This window comes from Lygodium microphyllum, chromosome 25, assembly GCF_053477565.2.
Source record: "Lygodium microphyllum isolate KBCC chromosome 25, Lygodium_microphyllum_v1.1.10, whole genome shotgun sequence".
Lineage (NCBI taxonomy): Eukaryota > Viridiplantae > Streptophyta > Polypodiopsida > Schizaeales > Lygodiaceae > Lygodium > Lygodium microphyllum.
This window is the reverse complement of record NC_141159.1, coordinates 32,676,867-32,696,516: the sequence shown is the minus strand read 5'-3', so window position 1 is coordinate 32,696,516 and position 19,650 is coordinate 32,676,867. Positions and strand designations below refer to the sequence as shown.

General features: G+C 41.7%; 1 protein-coding gene across 2 annotated transcripts in view; it reads right to left on the bottom strand.

Annotated features, from left to right (window-relative positions):
* LOC148014058 (pentatricopeptide repeat-containing protein At1g62350-like) overlaps positions 1 to 12,976 on the bottom strand; it is a 29,921-nt gene extending 16,945 nt beyond the window's left edge. Inside the window, exons 1-2 of one of the 2 annotated variants that reach the window (XM_087666352.1) lie at positions 12,672 to 12,976; positions 12,324 to 12,568 (exon numbers count right to left, since the gene is read on the bottom strand). In XM_087666352.1, coding sequence (XP_087522478.1) covers positions 12,324 to 12,568; positions 12,672 to 12,810 — 384 coding nt within the window. In that variant the 5' untranslated portion in view covers positions 12,811 to 12,976. Of the gene's footprint in view, positions 1 to 12,305; positions 12,569 to 12,671 lie in introns of both variants that reach the window. The other variant, XM_087666351.1, reaches the window with a different exon arrangement.
* Positions 12,977 to 19,650: the final 6,674 nt, after the last annotated feature.

Below are 19,650 nucleotides of genomic sequence, written 5' to 3'. Positions count from 1 at the left end.
GGAAAATGAAGCTCCATGGTGGATGGAGAGAGAGACAGAGAGAGAGAACTCTTGTCAATGCACAACAAGCTGAATAGTTTGATGTGATAGTTTGTGATGAAAGTACAAGTGATAGGGCCTAAATATGTAAGCTGAGGTATCCACCTACACCTTTGACCCTTATTAAATTCTAAGTGGTGTGAAAGGTGTTCACACCTAAACGTGCACTTTTACACACAATAATGTCTCCTCACATACAAGGATAAATAAATCTAACAAAAGGTACACAACCCAAACCAAAACAAATCAAGCCCCCTTCAATCAGTCTCAAAGTAACCCCCAATAAGGAAAGCAAGGTGATGGCTACCAACAAAATCAAGGGCAATGAAGATCTTAGAATCACAATGCTTATGTTCTCTTTGTCTCCTTTTTCTCTCCATGTTCGCTTTCCTCTTTCCGTTACGCTCTCACACAATTAAGTGTGACATTAGCTTTGACCTTTCTTTTCCACCTCTACACTTGAAACAAATGGAATGGGAGACTGCACTCAATGACAATGCATGCAATCTCTATCTCCACATTCCTTTTGCCTCTCTTTGAGGACACACAAAGAACACAAAATACCACCCATAGCTTCTTGTAGTGAAGCTTGTTTACAAAGCCTTTTGCTTTTGATAATGGCGGTGGAGCCCAAGGCCATAGATGCGCATGGACTAGGATTAGGAGCTTCGGAAATATCCACTTCCATGTCATACGTGACCACCTCCTCTTAAGCTTTTGCCATACTCAATGATACATGACCACTTTGATTGGAAAGGGGAAAGTACTTCATGATTTCATTGGCCACAAATTGAGGGATTCGATAACATGGGCCCCATTGACCACCCACCTTAGTCAAATGGATGATGAGCCTTGTAACACTACTTGTCATCATGTTCCCACAAAACTTACAAGTCCAACGATAGCAATTTGGCTAGCCCGTGGTCTTCTCAAGGTTCGTGTTGTAGAGACAAAAAGCTTCACAAAGAGACCTAAGCATTGTGGAAAAAAATGAGAAGAAATGAGAGGGAGAGAATATAATATGTATGAATGAAACTTGAAAGTGAGAAAGAGGAGGAAGGAGAGAGTAGGGAGGAGAGAGAGAATGTGAGGAAAAGGGGTAGGGAAAGAGAGAGGGAGAGGATGTAATATGCATAAATGAAACTTGAAAGTGAGAGAGAGGGAGGAGAGAAAGAAAGAGGGAGAGGGAGAGAAGAGAGAGAGGATTTGAGGAAAAGGGGTAGGGAGAGGGAGAGGAAGAGGGATAGTGTAACCGACCTATTCACTGGGAAGGGCGGTAGTATACAACCAAAATATATACTTTCATCCAATTCACAGTTGCCCACTTAACCTGAACTTAAAGACAAAATCAAGAAGAAATACAGGAAGCTGGAATGCTCCTGTTGCAACACAGACACCCTGTTGGCCCCTAAGTTAGGCGCCCCTTGCGGTATTTCTTTATTTTTAAAAAGAGGGAAAATACAATGGGCCGTCTTTCACCTATTCTGGGTGAAATTTGGCAACATAACAGTACAATTACTGACCCAAAACAAGTTGACCAGGAGGGGAAACTCTGCCCAAGTCTAAAACTTCTGGTTGGAGTGCAGAATTGACCATTTCAGTCTGTTGTAATTACTGGTTCAGACCTGTTCTGAAACCTGTTTTCAACTCATGCTGCTCCCTGTACTGTTCAGCCCACTGTAATTGCTGGTTCAGACCTGTTCTGAAACCTGTTTTCATCTCTTATTGTTCCTTGCACTGTTCTGCATCATCTGTGCCAAGTGCCCCTTGATTCTGACATCAATTGGGCTCTGAAATAACCTCTGAACAGTCCAGAATCAGTACTGATTTAGTGCTGTTCCAGACACTTGCTTGGTGAGGTTACCACCCTCACCTGTCCCTGCTGGGAACTGCAAACAACTGCTCCTGTTCCTCAAGAAAGGAGGCTCTTGCCTCATGCAAAGACAGCATATTCCACACAGTTGTACCTGAATCAGAAGAAAGGCCCTTGATTCTGCAGCATAACCATACTGTCAGGGAGAGAGAGAGAGAGTAGGAAGCAAGGCCTTTTGTGCATCATAGACAAGGTAGGCCAGCTCTCAAGAGCTCTCCATCTGCAGCAATCCTTCTCCCCCTTCACAAAATGAGCCCCTTCCACCCAAAAACAGCACGCCAGCCCCTCTTTAAAGAGGTAAGTGCACCAATTTGTGCCAAGTGGCAGCACTAGAAGATATTTCCCGTTCCAACCTTCCGGTCTAAAATTCTCCATGCTCGGTGCAGAATTTGACCTCGGCACAGACCAGAGGATTGATCCTCGTGCAAAAACGAAGATAATGACGCGAACAGATTCTGGGATCCAAAAATACCCTAAATTTTAGGAGTTGCTTCCATTGCATCCCCACTAGTCTTCTGACCATCTTTGCAGACTATGGCTACATCCAAATTTGTAATGTAGCTCAGCTGAAAGTGAATTTCCACTGATGACCCCACATGGACTAATCTCTTGAAGATTTGTCAATCTTCACTTTGAACTAGTCTCTTCCAGGCTAGTTCTTCAACACACTTGTCCATATACACTTTCACAAGTCTCTTCCAAGCTTGTCAATCTACAGTGCCATCAATCTCTTCCAGACTTGTACTGGACCTTAACTATCCAGTCTTGACTCACTAGACATTCTTGTCCGTTTCACATACTGGTCATGCAACTCAGGCATTTAGATTTCACGAGAGATCCTTCCAAAAAGAAAAAACCAAATAAAATATGTAATAAAGAAATCAACAAAAAGGTAATAGTTGTCACAGTCTTGTGACATACCTCACTCTCGAAATTGCAAACGTCCTCGTTTGCATGAATGTCATACATGCTTCCAGCTAACCCAGTGAACTCACACTTGGCAGCACATGTACAACACATACATGCTATCAGTCAACATTGTGAACTGAACACACTGTTAACACATGTATGTTCTAACTGTGAAACATGGCAGACTATCATCATGTGACTCCACATCACTGTTTCCAGATATAGTGGCCGGTACACCACAATGATATCCCTATAGTGGCAGATTCTCATTTGATGACTCCACATCACCCTGACTAGAGATCTAGTGGCCGGTACATCAAAATGATATCCCCACTGAGTCAATTCACAGAATACATGCCCAATCGAGTAACCATTGTTACAACATGTATTCAATTCAATAGAAGTAAAAACTGTATTCTTGCAAGCAATACTTACTTCTTTAGCACTGAGAAAACCATATGGACACAATAAGTGTTAACCTGTACAAAATCTGTTTCTATACATAATTTCTTTCTTGAGCAATTGTCACTTTGACAATCTATTTCAGCTTAAAGATACAAGGGGTTAAGGTAGGTTGCAAGCGAAATGCTTCAAGGTAAAGTTCCAACACATTAGGTGACTCTACAAGTTCACCTTCGTCCATCCACTTAGCATCTATAGCTGGATAGTTCTTAAACTTAATCAAATACCTTCTAGCAACCTTGCCTTTCACTTTCCTTTCCTTGTGTGCCAGTACCTGTTCTGGAACAAGAATTTCATCAAGTTCCTTAACTTTGGGCTGTTCCTCAGCTGGCATATCTTCTGGCGCATCACCCACATAAGGTCTAAGAAGACTTACATGGAAAGCATTATGAATCTTCCAATTGTCAAGCAATTTCAGCCTATAGCTCACATCACTAATCTTCTCTGTTACTTGAAAAGACCCATAGTATCGCATACTAAGCTTAGTGAAAAGACTTTCCTTGCCTTTCCGCTTCTTTAAGCGTGCCTTTTCAAACCGCAACAGTACCCAATCACCAAGTGAAAATATCAATTCACGACAGAGATGATCAGCAGCTTTCTTTTGCTTTGCCTGAGTCCTTTCAAGGGCATGCTTAACTTTCTGATACATTTCCCCCATACTCTGCACATATTGATCTGCCTGAAAGATCTTATCCTTTGTATGCAAAATGGGAGGAACCTTTTTACCACCTTCAACAATTTCAAAAGGGGCTTTGCCTGTTGACGAATGCACAGTATTATTGTATGCATACTCGACCAAAGGCAAATACTGCTCCCACTTTGACTTGTGCTCTGACACATAGCACTTAAGCAGATCCAAGACAGTAGAATTTGCCTCTTCTGACTGTCCATCAGTCTGTGGATGAAATGACGATGAGAACTTAAGCGTTGTGCCCATGTTCTCAAATATGCCTCTCCAGAATAGACTTGTCATACGTGGATCACGGTCACTTACAATAGACTGTGGCATACCATGATACTTGAAGACATTGCACATAAACAAACGTGCCATCTGATCTGGTTTTATCTTCTTCCTGACAGGAATGAAATGAGCCTGTTTGCTAAACCTGCAAATAATAGTCCATATCCCATCATTTCCAGTCTGTGTCCTTGGAAGATCAAAGATAAAATCCATAGCTATGCTTTCCCATGGTTTATCTGGAATAGGCAATGGCTGTAAAAGCCCTGGTGCTTTTTGCCTGTCAAACTTGACCTTCTGGCAAATCAAACACTGCCGCACAAAAGCATCCATGTCTCTTCTCAAAGTAGGCCAATAAAAGAATGTCTCTACTGCTTTGACTGTTGCATCAATACCACGATGCCCTGCATACGGTGGAGAGTGACTCTCTGTCATAACTTTCCGTCTCAATGGCATAGTCACACATAGTCTACCATGCATCAACATGAAACCATCCTTGAGAAGATAATGCTCATGGTGTTGTCCATTGACAAGTTGATCAAAGATCCTTGCAAAATCTTCATCATCAGCATATTGTTCCTCCATATCATCAAGCTCATGATGATAAGGAATTGACACAGCTGAAATTTGTGGCTTCCTTGACAAAGCATCAGCCACAACATTCTTTTTGCCTTCCACATGCACAATCTGAAAATGGAACATTGACAAAAAGTTTGCCCAACACATATGCTTTTCTGACAGCTTAGTCTGAGTTAAGAAGTAACGCAATGTCTGATGATCTGTCTGGACAACAAAATCTGCCCCAAGTAAGTAGTGTTTCCAGCAAGAAAGCGCATGAATCACAACCAGCAATTCTTTCTCATAGACCTGCATAGTCTTCTCTGGCCCTCGCAAGATTCTGCTTTCATAATCCACTACCCGGCCATCTTGCATTAACACTGCACCAATGCTATTGCCACAGGCATCACACTGGACAACAAATGACTTCCTAAGATCTGGCAGAATGATCACTAGACTAGAAGTCATCTTTTCTTTAAGAAGATTAAAAGCTGAAATCTCTTTCTGTGTCCACTGGAAAGAGACTCCTTTCTTCTGTAAAGCATGTAAAGGTGAAGCAATCTCTGCAAAATTGTGAATGAACCTCCTGTAATAAGAACATAAACCCAAGAAGCTTTTAATATCATGGACAGTCTTCAAATCTGGCCATGTTCTAATTGCTTCAACCTTAGCAGGATCCGTTCGGACACCATCCTTTGACACTATGTGCCCCAGGAACTCGATTTTTTCCAAGAAGAACTCACTCTTCTTGCCATTGATAAGCAACCTATTACTGCAAAGCTCATCAAAGACTGCTTTCAAGTGTTCTCTATGCTCCTGTTCATTCTTTGAAAAGACAATCATGTCATCAAAGAATGTACCAACAAACTGCTTGTATGGACGAAAAATCCTGTCCATCATTCGATTAAACGTAGTAGGAGCATTAGTAAGTCCAAATGGCATTACCAAGAACTCATAGAGACCAAACGATGGTCCTAAATGCAGTCTTATGCACATCCTCTTGCTTAATCCTGATCTGATGGTATTCACTCTTCAAATCTATCCTGCTGAAAATTGACGCTCCTTCCAAACGGTCAAGGATGTCGTCAATTCTTGGAATGGGGAACCTGTTCTTGATGGTACTCTTGTTCAACGCTCGATAATCTATACACATGCGCCAAGAGCCATCCTTCTTCTACACTAAGAGCACTGGTGAGCAAAAGGGAGATGAACTTGGCTGAATCAGCCCTTTTTCCAACAGCTTATTCACCTGGCTCAATATCTCTTTCTGTTGGGCTGCACTAACCCTATACGGAGGTCTATTTGGTGGGCTACTGCCTGGCACCAAATCTATTGCATGATCCTCAGACCTCTCTGGTGGCAACTGTGATGGTAATGAGTCAGAAAAACAATCACTGAACTGAGACAAGAAAGCAAACCTGTCTCTATCTAACATAGAAAAATTTGACTCATCATTATCCTTGACATCACGTGCAAAAATCAAGTACGCAGAAAGATGATTCTTTATTACAGATGTAATGGCAGAAGCCGATACAACAGGTACAGACTCTCCTTTAAGCTTCACATCAAGCACATGAGTCTTTCCCCTATGTTCCAAAGTCAATGTCTTGTTAAAGGCATCTAACACACCATGCTTTCTGAATATCCATGGCATTCCCAACAAGACATCACAGCCTTCAAGTGGCATGATATAAAATTCTTCTGCATCAACATAAGACTATACATGAAGACGCAGCTTTCCAAGAATGGGTGTCAAAGACTCTGAGTGACCAGGACATGCCAACCCTACCTCTGCTGTGTAGCCCATCTCATCTGCTCTGATGCCCAAAGTAGAAGCCACCTCTGGTGAGATAAAGTTTGCCTTAGCTCCAGGATCAAAGAAAATAAGTACATGTTGATCCCTAACTTTACCCCAAGCTCTGCAAAGCTCATTAGCATCCGAGTGTGGCTTGTCTCCCAACATATCTGGCACTAAACCTGCTAAAGGTTTGGGCTTCTTTCCTTTCCTGTCCTCTTTATCATCATCAGCTGATCTCTTATTCTTGTCCGGACAATTAGACGCAATATGACCAGTCTACTCACAGATAAAGCACTTCCTCTCAGCCATTAAAGCCTTTCTCTCTTCAAGAGACTTGCGCACAAAAGGTTTCTTCTGGTCCTTTGACTGCTGTCTAAAGGACTTGGCTGGTTTCTTCTTGAACTGCCAAGGTTTACCTGTGCTTTGAGAATTCTGATAAACCTCTTTACCAAATGGCTTCTTTGCTGAAAATTTTTCAGATTTGTCTTGTTTAATGCTGCCCCCAAAACCACTTGACTGTCCCAACAATAATGCATTTCATGTAGTGGCATTCTCAGTTAACTGAGTCAAAGTGGTGACCTTTGTATTTGTACAATAATTCCGGAGTTCCTTGGGCAGCCCGCAGCAATATTTCTCTATCTACTCGGTCATTGGCACAACCCTATAAGAAGTGACTGGAAGTAAGGCCTCCCAAAACTTCTTGTTATAGTCTTCCAGATCCTTGCATTTAGATGCATCCAAATTGTGCCAAGCTGACATAACATCGATCTCAAATTCATTGGTCAACCAAGCAGAAGCAAATACTTGCTTAAAGTAAGTCCAAGTGGCAGGAGCCTGTCCTTGCATCAACAGTGTACTCCACCACTGACTAGCATTGTCCTTAAGAAAAGTGGCAGCTTTCCGGACCTTAGAAGGCTCTGTAAAGTTCCCTCCTGCAAATGCGGCATCAAACTGCTGTAAGAAAGAGAGTGCCTTAGTCCTATCTTCAAACCCTCGAAAGATATCAAACTGTACGGCTGCACCCCCTTCCTTGTATGGCTTTGGCTTCTCATGAGCCATCAAGGGATCCGTAGGATATGCCTGTAACATAGGAACACTAACAGGTGGCATAGGAGTTGCCGGACCACTGACTACAGGGCTTGTAACACAGTACTTGCTTGCTGGTTTTGATAACCAGCCATACCAAACTTTCTATCAGCCATAATGCACAATTCTGTGTCTTACACCCAAACAAACCCTGGCTCACTCTTTAGGGAAAAAGTGATTCAATCCCGGTAATGGAACCATGTAACCGGCCTATTCATTGGGAAGGGCGGTAGTGTACAACCAAAATATATAAATGCTTTCACCCAATTCACAGTCGCCCACTTAAACTGAACTTAAAGACATAGAATCAAAAAGAAATACAGGAAGCTAGAATGCTCCTGTTGCAACACAGACACCCTGTTGGCCCCTAAGTTAGGCGCCCCTTGCGGTATTTCTTTATTTTTGAAAAGAGGGAAAATACAATGGGCTGTCTTTCACCTATTCTGGGTGAAATTTGGCAGCATAACAGTACGATTACTGACCCAAAACAAGTTGACCAGGAGGGGAAACTCTGCCCAAGTCTAAAACTTCTGGTTGGAGTGCAGAATTGACCATTTTAGTCTGTCGTAATTACTGGTTCAGACCTGTTCTGAAACCTATTTTCAACTCATATTGTTCCCTGTACTGTTCAGCCCATTGTAATTGCTGGTTCTGACCTGTTCTGAAACATGTTTTCAGCTCTTATTGTTCCCTGCACTGTTCTGCATCATCTGTGCCAAGTGCCCCTTGATTCTGACATCAATTGGGCTTTGAAATAACCTCTGAACAGTCCAGAATCAGTACTGATTTAGTGCTGTTCCAGATACTTGCTTGGTGAGGTTACCACCCTCACCTGTCCCTACTGGGAACTGCAAACAACTGCTCCTGTTCCTGAAGAAAGGAGGCTCTTGTCTCATGCAAAGACAGCATATTCCACACAGTTGTACCTGAATCAGAAGAAAGGCCCTTGATTCTGCAGCATAACCATACTGTCAAGGAGAGAGAGAGAGAGTAGGAAGCAAGCTCAATCTTTTGTGCATCATAGACAAGGTAGGCCAGCTCTCAAGAGCTCTCCATCTGCAGCAATCCTTCTCCCCCTTCACAAAATGAGCCCCTTCCACCCAAAAACAGCACGCCAGCCCCTCTTTAAAGAGGTAAGTGCACCAATTTGTGCCAAGTGGCAGCACTGGAAGATATTTCCCGTTCCAGCCTTCTGGTCTAAAATTCTCCATGCTCGGTGCAGAATTTGACCTCGGCACAGACCAGAGGATTGATCCTCCTGCAAAAACGAAGATAATGATGCGAACAGATTCTGGGATCCAAAAATAGTAACTCCCTAAATTTTAGGAGTTGCTTCCATTGCATCCCCACTAGTCTTCTGACCATCTTTGCAGACTATGGCTACATCCAAATTTGTAATGTAGCTCAGCTGAAAGTGAATTTCCACTGATGACCCCACATGGACTAATCTCTTGAAGATTTGTCAATCTTCACTTTGAACTAGTCTCTTCCAGGCTAGTTCTTCAACACACTTGTCCATATACACTTTCACAAGTCTCTTCCAGGCTTGTCAATCTACAGTGCCATCAGTCTCTTCCAGACTTGTACTGGACCTTAACTGTCCAGTCTTGACTCACTAGACATTCCTGTCCGTTTCACATACTGGCCATGCAACTCAGGCATTTAGATTTCAAGAGAGATCCTTCCAAAAAGAAAAAACCAAATAAAATATGTAATAAAGAAATCAACAAAAAGGTAATAGTTGTCACAGTCTTGTGACAGATAGGGACAGGAGAAACTCGAAAGAGGTGAGAGAAAGGGAGGAGGAGGAGGAGGAGGGAGAGAGGGGGAGAGGAAGTAGGGTGATTGAAGAAGATTGAAGATGTAGGGTGACTTGTGTGGTGATTTTTTTTTTTTTTTGGGAGGGGGGGGATACAAAGTTCTCATTTCAACACAAAGTTATCAATTCCGAATCAATTATACACCATATTCTCAACACACCATATGGCACTCCCTTTGGTAGTAATCCTATGGCAACATACAGCACATAACTCTATATTATTCCTTGTCACCAACACCCTGGTGGATTGTTGAAATAGTCTTGACTCTTCCTGCTTTGTGATGTTGATCTAACCATCACTACTTAGGGCACAGATTCTTTGAAAAGAAAAAGTAAAAGATAGTTCAAAGCGGTTTCATCGCCTTTACAGACCTCTTGATAGGCCATAAGGCAACTGACAAACATCCTTTATCTAATACATTGGCCTCTATGCAATGGCCCTTTTGGCTCTGCAAGAAAGATAACCACCACCTCTATAGTCTTGGTAGGTTCTTAGGCAGTCATCGTGCACCCATGAACAAATATCCTAGCTACTTTGGGGTGGAACACCTCATGGTATTCTAGGATAAGCTATGCTTGCAATCCCTCCTACAGCCCCAAAAGTGAAAATTACCAAAGTTTATGTGCCCCATGAGCAAACACTAAACTTTTGGGAGAATCCACATCTATAAATAGCGAGACTACCCAATCACTTGTCAATCCTTGTTTCATTGATTCTCCACCAATTATGGCACCCTAATTTGCTACCCTCTACATCCTTCTCCTAGTACCTACATTGACACCTATGGGTTTAGAAGGTTATTATCTGGCAAAAATACCCATGCAAACTAAGAAAACGTTTTTGGGGCCTAGTTTCAGCCGCTCAGAGTTTTTCAACCTGTGAGAGAGAAAAAGAAGTTGCTACAGATCAAAATTCAAACCAATTTTCAGCCATTTGCTGCAAGCAATGGCAGCCAAAGGCCCTAGGGGATCAGGCGGCAATAGAAGAAGCACCATCAAGATCAGGCAACAATGTCTTGAGATTGGTGACGACAATTTTGGGCCTCTCTAACAATAGGCAACAACTACATGGGCAGAATTAACAAGCTACAAGCATAGTGTGCTTTTCAGCATTCATTCTTTTTTCATTTTGAGTTACTCTTCATCTTTGAGTTCTACATGTATCATTGTGTTTTGTCATACACTTTGTGTTTATCTTCTTTGCTCAAATATTTCTTTTCAATACCATCTTCTAACCTCCTAAATCCCCACCAGCCCACTCCCTGCAACACCACCCACACCCATCATTGTAGCCCCAAGCTCCCTTCCCCAAAGGTCATGACGGGTTTCATATCCTAGTAACTTCCCCTCGATGGCAGCAGAACAGCCCTTCTTGTCCAACAAGAGACTCATGATATTTGAACAACCATTTCCCCATCACACCTAGCCCCTTCCACAAGAGTTTAAATCCAATGGGTTGTCTCTCTCAGCCACACTAGGATCCCAAATCGGCACATCCCATTACCTCCCCTTTGCTTGCTCTAAAGAATCCAAGAATGCAACAAACTTAGGATTCTTCATAAATTAGGTAAAAGTCTCAACTACATAGTTGAGTGAAGTGGCATCATTATCTAATCCCTATGTACAAGAGAACCAAACTTTGATCCCTCTTGTATATCATAACATGCTGAGAAACATCTCATCCCAAAGATTGTTGGCAGTATAGTCAACTCATGAGTGACTCTACGATGTGCCTTCATGGGGCAAACATTACTGAGTATTTTAGGTATTTTTTTATTGTCATTATGATGATTATTTTGGCTCTCTCCTTTGTCTTGTGTTCAGCAGTTTATTTCAGCATTCTTCTATGCTTCCATTGTTGCATCCACTTCTAACAAAGATCTATCCTTTCATAAAAATCTTTGTTCCATTCCTTGTGAGACATCCTTCCTGAATGCCTTTGATGTTTGTTTGAATTTAAGACTTTTGCTTTTGCACCTTGAGCAACCAGAGACTTGCCTTCTTAGAGAGGTTGTTTATGTCCCAATAACTAGACCATAAAACTTGCCTTTGATGAATCAAAGGGCAATGAGCTTTAACTTGCAAGCACACACTTAAGAAAAGAAATTCACGAAAAGCAAAACAAATCAAGTGGAGCTAGAATGCTCCTACACCTAGACACAAAGAAAGACTAGCCCCAAAGCATGGCGCACCTTGCAGTATTCCATTGTTATCAATGAATTGTCAATACAACTGTTATTGCTCAAAGAGCTCAATTCAATACAGCATTCGCTATAACAAACCAAATTTTCTCTGCTTCATGGCCCAGGTCTTCGCGTCTCAAATTTAAGCTCTCAACAAGCCTTCTTTTAGGTCTTCCAATTGATTGTGTTCCAAGCATACTCAAAGTCACCAAACATACAAACCAACCATTCTAAGCACCATAGATTGAGGTTTTATATACTCCTACCCTTTGGTCTTTCTGTATATTGCAGGCACTCAGATGCACCAAATATGAGTGCAACCCTTTCCATAGGAAAAAACAAACAGCTCCAACCATAGTGGGTCCTTGTTATTTATGCAACCCCCTCCAATCATAGCCAGTCCTCAGTATTTTCACAACTACCAATGTACCAATTCAAAGTCACACAATGCACGAGCACATGGTGATAATGAACGATAAGCTACAAGCTGCTTCAACAGTAATTTCTTGACCCTGAACTTCCAAACTACTGAAAAACGCCAGTACACAATGCAGAAACGGATTGGTAAAACCAGTAATGAAACCACAGGGTTGATGAGATGAGAAGCCGGCAGAGCTGACCATGAGAGCTAAATCCACCTCTTCGAGTCGTTGCAGCTCATTGAGGGTTGAAACGAGGTCAAGCTTGAGGAGGCGATGCACCTTAGTCCGCAGCAGCTCCTGGAGCCTGACATGGTTCCCTTTGGCGCGGCGCAGCTCCCCAACCACTAGCACGGCCTCCTTGCTGCCTGTCCTGCCCTTCCACAAGGGAGATCGAGGCAGGGAATGCCATTTGGAAGGGTCTTGCATCCCATAGCAGGGATGAGGACGCGCCTTCTCGATCCCTGTGCCCCGCCTACTCCTTTTTTAGCTAAGGACACAAACATTTTACGGCTTTGATGTCTGTCGGAAACAGGTCTTTGCGCATAAAAAGGTTAGGTTACGTACTGATGCCTATATCCGCGTCTCCCTCCTTCCTCTTGTCGTGCTCGAGGAAGGCTCGAGGCCTCTCTGCGTAGAAGCGGCTGAACACACGCAGCTTGCTTGTGAGAAAGGGACGCAGCTGCCCGCCGTAGCGATAGATCATCGTTGCCTCATCGTGGCATGCATAGCACAGTCGTGCTCGTCCAAGTTATATGAAAGCATCTGCTCTCTCGCCTGCATGTGCTACCAAACTATGCTGCTGATTCTGAGGGCGGTTACGCACCAGACATTTGCCAACGCCGGCCGCCCTAAGAAACGCGGCGCACAAAAGTTTTTACAAAGGAGTGGTTGGTCCACTCGTAAGCCTTAAGGGCTCTAGCCAACCATCCCGCCGGTCGCAAGGTTCAATTTCTGTCAAAATATTTACGATTTTTTTTTTTATAAAGGTAAAACAAGTTTGTCCTCTTTTAAGTTGGGCGCCTGTGTGTAACCAGCCTAACACAAATTTATGTGCAAAAGCGCATTGTCTCTCTCTCTCTCTCTCTCTCTCTCTCTCATATGCTTAGAGCCTGATACACCATGCATATGACCTCTTACATGCACAAACAAACACCCCACCTACACCGAGAGATGCATACATCACAGCTCGTTCTCTATTTGTCGGGTTGTCGTTCAAGATGTAAAATTTGGAGAGAAAAGCTCCTTTTGAATGCATAAGATTAGTGCATCGTATGCCATAAGAAGTTGCTCTACACGCAGGGAGGCTAGGAGTGGAAACACCAAGATGGGGCATAGGAGAACCAAGAACATGTAGAAACCCTAAGCTCGCAAAAGGCCCAGCATACAAACAATGATGCTATGGAGCTTGGAGCTCAATTACGCCAAAGTTGTACGTCATCAATAGGTGGATATGGGGAAAGTTGAGGAAGAGTTGCGGAAGGATCTCAAAAGCTTTGTTGATAGGCACAAGTCCTATTTGCAAAGAGAGGGTAAGAAGATTCTCAAAGCCACTGCAGCCTTTAGTTTGGGCCACCTCAAGATGTGCTATGCTTTTCTTATTCTATTATTGGAGTATACCTATACTTCATGGTAAAGGTGCCAACTAAATGGGAGTTCGAGAGATGGTTTGCAATGTCCTTTGAAGCTCAAGTGTCTGTATAGTAGTATCAAATTGTGGGCAAGGGATTTTTCTTGGCTCTCTTGGGCTCAGAAGCTAAAAGGGAACTGCTTTTGCACAATGTGCTTGCATACAAAGGGGATCTTGTCTATTCTATCATGTGAATGGCTTCCTTTGCTCTAGAAGATACTCTCAAATCATGAATGCCTAGTCTGGGTCTTTTTCCCAAGTTTGCCCAACCTATTGGATGGTGAGGTAGGCACCATTGCAAAATGTCTCGACTGAGTCTTTTATGTACCTAAAGAGGACTCGAGGGTTATTCAATCATAGAAATGGGCCTATGTGCTTTGGGACCACCAACAGACCCCATTAGATGCACTAGAAATGTTTAATGCCAATGGCATTGAGATTGTTACTGAAGGCCCGTTTATTAGCTTTTCTCGATAGCTATTATGTCTGTAAGGAGTTGGGGCACTTTGCTCAAGATTGCCCAAAGAAGCGTAATAAAGAACACAAAGTGGAGGAGGAGGCCAACTTGGCGACAATGCTAAACCAGACACAACAGCCAATGCTCGCTAAAGTAGCAACCTTGCTCTCCACCCAAGCCAAAGCTCCCTATAGTGGCAAGTTAGCAACAGTTGGCCTTAACAACTTCCAAAGACAAACATGCAAAACCCAATAGGAGAGCAACTGCCTTTAATGCCAAACTTGATGATGTTCAAAAACCTAGCCCACCGAAGCTAGCAGCAAAGACCCAATCCTCTAATAAGGAAAATTAGTCCTCTTAGACACTGCAACAACAACTCCAAACAAGGGTAGAAAGCCTAAAGGGAAGAAAAACATCTCCATCAAGAGACTCCCAAGAAGGCCTCTAGTCAAACGCAACATTTTTGTGGTCTTAGGAGAGAAGGGGTTTAAAGATGTCTTCTAAGATGGTAACGTTATCAAGGAAAGTCAAATGCATTAGTTCGAATGTTCCTCGTTTTTGCTCCCTTAAGAGAAGACATGCTTGTTATGATCTCATTAGATCTTTCAAGGCAAATTTCATTGCTCTACAAGAAACTAAACTCTACAAGGAGGACAGGGAAGGTGTCAAATTCAAAGGTTGTACATGCTTTGGAACACCAAAGCTAGAGGCATTGGGGGCACACTTCTACTCATTAATAAAAATGATCTTAGCCCGTCCTTTAGCTAGAGAAGCGAAGAAGGTGTTGATGTGGCTACCAAAGCTATTGTTGAAGGCCTAGAAATAGAAGTGGTTCCATTCTACACCCCAAATGTCTCTGCAACAAGAGTTGAATGTTTGGTAGACATGAGAAACTCTATGCATTGCGAATACATACTTCTCATGGGTGATTGGAATATGACATACAGTGCCTCAAACTAATCACATGGGCATTCCACGATGATCACAAATGAGAAAGAGTCATGGGTAGAGCTCACAACTTTTCACAACTTAATCGACGTGGCGCAATCGAGTCGCAACAACAACATTGCAAAACTAACTTGATACAATCCATATGAAGCTGCTACGTGGAGATGGACACAACCAAATAGAATCTATGCTAGTCAATAGGGATGTTGGCTCTCTCCAAGATGTTAGTCTTAGAGTCCTCTCCCACATGAACACCTCTTTCTTCGACAACAAGCGATTTGATGAAGATATCACTAAAGCATGGAGGGAAGTGGTGCAACTCAAACATAATCCCCTAAAAGGATGGGAGAAATGTATAGGTATCACATGACTAAGACTACCAAGGAACATAGCAAGAAAAGAGCTCTAGAATAGATATACTGAGAAGAAAGAGCTTTTAAGGCCAAAAGCTTTGCCATTAGTTGTGTAGAATGTTGAATGTTGCAGAGGAAGAGCTTCGGGAGATGCAAGCTAGGAAAATTGCAGGAGCCCAAGTCCACAACTCATAGAGAAATGGCTATTGGAAGGCAAAACTCGTTCAATATACTACATCAAGGTGGATAAAATTAAGCAATAGAAAGGGGCTATCACCATGATTGTCAATGGCGATGGTGTAGTCCATAGAGATGATGTTGCTATTGGCTCAATTTTCACTAACTACTTGTCATCCATTGTGGGTGTAGATCACCAAATTGACGCAATTTGGGAAGATGTTGTGAACTCCTTCAATAGGGTTTTAGAAATGCAGATTCCCCAAGGTCAAGCTCTTTCCCTTACTAAGCCATTTACCATAGAAGAGCTTTAGCAAACTGGTGATGCGCATGAAGCATGGACAATTCTCAAGTGGATGGAATGTAGGCTAAATTCTACCAACATTCCTACGAGACTTATCGTGGCTTAAGGGAGGCCGTTATAGAGAAAAATAGCTCACCATTGGTGTAGCAAAAGCAGTGTGGTGAGACTAGGTTTGAATGCTAGGTCAGTAGATGAAGATTTCCATAATTGGGTAGGTCAGAGATCATTCATCATCTTAACGTTTTGGGGCTAGATGGTCATTCCAATTTGTTGAAATATTTCAATTAAGTGTACAATGGCATGAACAACACTAGGATGGGTGGTGAGAAGGAAAGGTATGGCTCTCTCCACCCAAATTTTAACTAGAATGAACACTTAAAGCTGTAGTAAGCTCGCTTATTTATTACATTGTCTTTTGCATTCCACAGTTGAAGGGAGATTTAGATGGGAATGTGATCCATGTGAGTGCTTCAATTCAAGCTTCCCTTCAAACTACCATGAGAACATATATACGAAAAAGAGGAGAAAGTGTTTCTCCTTCGCAATCTCCTCTCTTGCAAACTCTTATATCTCAAGATGCACACATTGCATTGAAAATAAGAAAAATAAGAGAAGGAGATAAATGAAATGCAAGAGGAGGCTTTGCTCTCCAAATTCCTCGAACATGTTCTCTCTCTCTCTCTCTCTCTCTCTCTCTCTCTCTCTCTCTCTCTCTCTCTCTCTCTCTCTCTCTCTCTCTCTCTCTCTCTCTCTCTCTCTTGTGTAGTAATGGTGGAAGCAAGAGGAGGAGAAGAAAGCTTGTATCACAAAGTTGCAAACATAAGTACGAGTCTTCTATTCACTTTTTCGCATTTTCTACATTAGGGTTAGGATTTCCCACCCAAGTTAGGGTTTCTTGGGGACCCTACCCTATTTTGTGGCTCTTGACTGGTCCTTCTATTAATGTATACATACAAATTAGCTTAAATAGATCTATTAGGTACAAGGGAATATGGTTTGCTTGCAATCCTCATATCCATTGTGGATCTCCTAATTTGATTCCAAGACTCAAGAGATATTATAACTTGCACAAGAGTGAGGCCAAATCTCACAAGATGTGTCAAAAAATAACTATCCTTTCATCTATATATAGTAGATGGAATAAACTAGAATTGCACCTTACAGATGCATGGTGCCAAACTTAATGCAATAAAGACCATAAATTTTATCTATTTCTAAAAATAAGTTCAAAGAATTTACTTGTATATTTCCAATACTTTTACTTTTACTTTCATGCTACATCGCTTCTTAAAGATAACACTTCGATATCTTGAAAATGACTAACATGAATGGATCTCTAAGTGTCTTTATAATCTCTGTCTCACGTATAAATATTGGCCTTCTAGTACCGATCAACAAAGATCCTACATAAGTCATATCCTCATCATGATATGCATAACAAGGTGATCCATCACGTTGTAGATAAACATGCACATACCTTGGAGGACCTTTGTAGCCATCCATGTTAGCATAAGCTCGATCACATCCACCCATCCTATTAGAACTAGCACAGCCATATCTATAGTGAATGCCTCTCTTGTCATAGTTGATGTAGTCGTGAAAAATGCCTCTCCTATCATACATGCCACTTGCTGCATGCATGCCCTCAACATGTTATTCATCCCTTTTACATGATATATCTCTCTTGTTGTATGCATGCTATCCGTGCGTTCCCTTGTCATAGTCCCACTTTTGATAAGATCTTGCATGCATCCTATTATTGACACACAAATCTTTATAATCGTGTGTTTTGTAGAGCATGATCATAGAGATTTCTTCACTATGTTATGCATCCCTTCTTGTATATTGACTATTAAGCATCTCTTGTGTTGCCAACATGTCATCCATGGAATATTTCTATTGACTCTTATTGAGTCTCTCATTTGTAATTTGCTCATGTTTCCAAATTTCCAAATGTGATCAAATATACCTTCCATCAAAGCTACCTTGGTTTTGATAGAGCTAAGAGACAAATCATTAATGTTGTGCATGCAATGTTGCAATAGTGGTAAAGGGTTGCTAGCTTAGCAAATCTCTTTGCTAAAGCAATACACAAAAGGAGGAGCCACTAATCCAAATATTTTAGGCCATGCTTTAGTGTAATACCTTTACATGTGCTCAAGTACCAATGAACTTTGCATGCGCCTTTTGCATCAACTAGCACAAAGCTACTTGATAATAACACCTAGTGGGAGTAAGCTAGAAAGCAAGTCAATAGTCCCTTGCAAATAAATTCAAAGTATTGGACTTTATCACTTGCATAAAATCTATCAAGGCTAGTTTTGGACATAAGACTCACAAAAATGTTATAAGTCTATGTCTAACCATTTGACAAAAGTAGTGGGCATTAGTTATTATGGTGGATCAAATAATTGAGCGAGGTTGGGAAACAATGCCATTGTTTGTGTTATTTGAATAGTGATCACATAGAGCACTAGACTATTACACAACATCACATTCATATTTTAAAAGTGAAGTATAATACATTTTGTATATTGTAATAAGACAAAGTGGTATACATCCCACATGACAAAATGTGTCATGACTATGTGTTTACTATTCATTATAAGCAAGGCACTTGAAGGTGTTGTACCTAAGGGCTTCTCATGTCATGATAATGGTGAATGGGTACATATATAATAGTAAAAGAAACTAAAGTTGGAGAGTCTATAAATCAGAACTTCAAGACAATATAGCAAATAATATTTCTCATATGACCAATAGAATTTCAAATGTGTCTAATAGTCAACCAATTCATATGAATATTTTTTCTTTATGTATGTCTCTCTCCCCCCTCCTTTCTCTTTGTGGCTAACTCGTTTGCATTAGAGAGTCATGGAAACAGCCTTGAAAAGAGATACATATGAAGATTGACCCTAGTATCAACAAAGGTATAGAGTAGTCTTTCTACAATTTCTTACATACTTGTTAGATGTATATGCATGATATTAATGCATGCCTGTTCTTTGGCTACCTTTTACTTGTATCAACAATTGAATTGGTATAAAAGACTAAAGTGCAACCTTTAGATCCATTTCTAAGCATTATGAGTAATTTTTATTGATGGTTTTGATGAAATATTGTATCTTTCATTCTTGTTTGACATTTAATAACAAATTAGTATGTTTAATTTGTATTAATGGCACATGTACAGGCATGCTTTGCAAACTTTTTGGGAAACTTGAGGCTGCTCTAAGGGAATGTTAACCCCAAGTCAAGAAGGTGAAAGATGGAGGAAAAGCAAGCAAAGGAAGATGAAAAAAGAGCGAAGACATGCAAGCGGCCCCTAAAGATGGACCGGGCAAAAAGCAGCGTAGACCGAATGGGTTAACGCCATCCATAGCAAGACCGAGCCGAAGATTCCTTAGCTCTCGAACAAAGCCTGGGAAGGTAGAGTCAATGTGGCTCCATGCGCATGAATCTGCTGATATTCGTTGAACTCCATCTGTGGACCTATTCTGCCCATGCCACGTTGTCAAGCTCGCCATGCCAGACGTACAAAACATGTGGTTTATGCGAGGGATAAGCAGAAAGTGTCTAAGAACTTTTTGAGGGATAGTTTGCCCTTGCAAGTCCTATTGATACCTGTGAGCACCACACTTTGGACATGTCTCCATAGTCTCATATTCTCCTCGAAA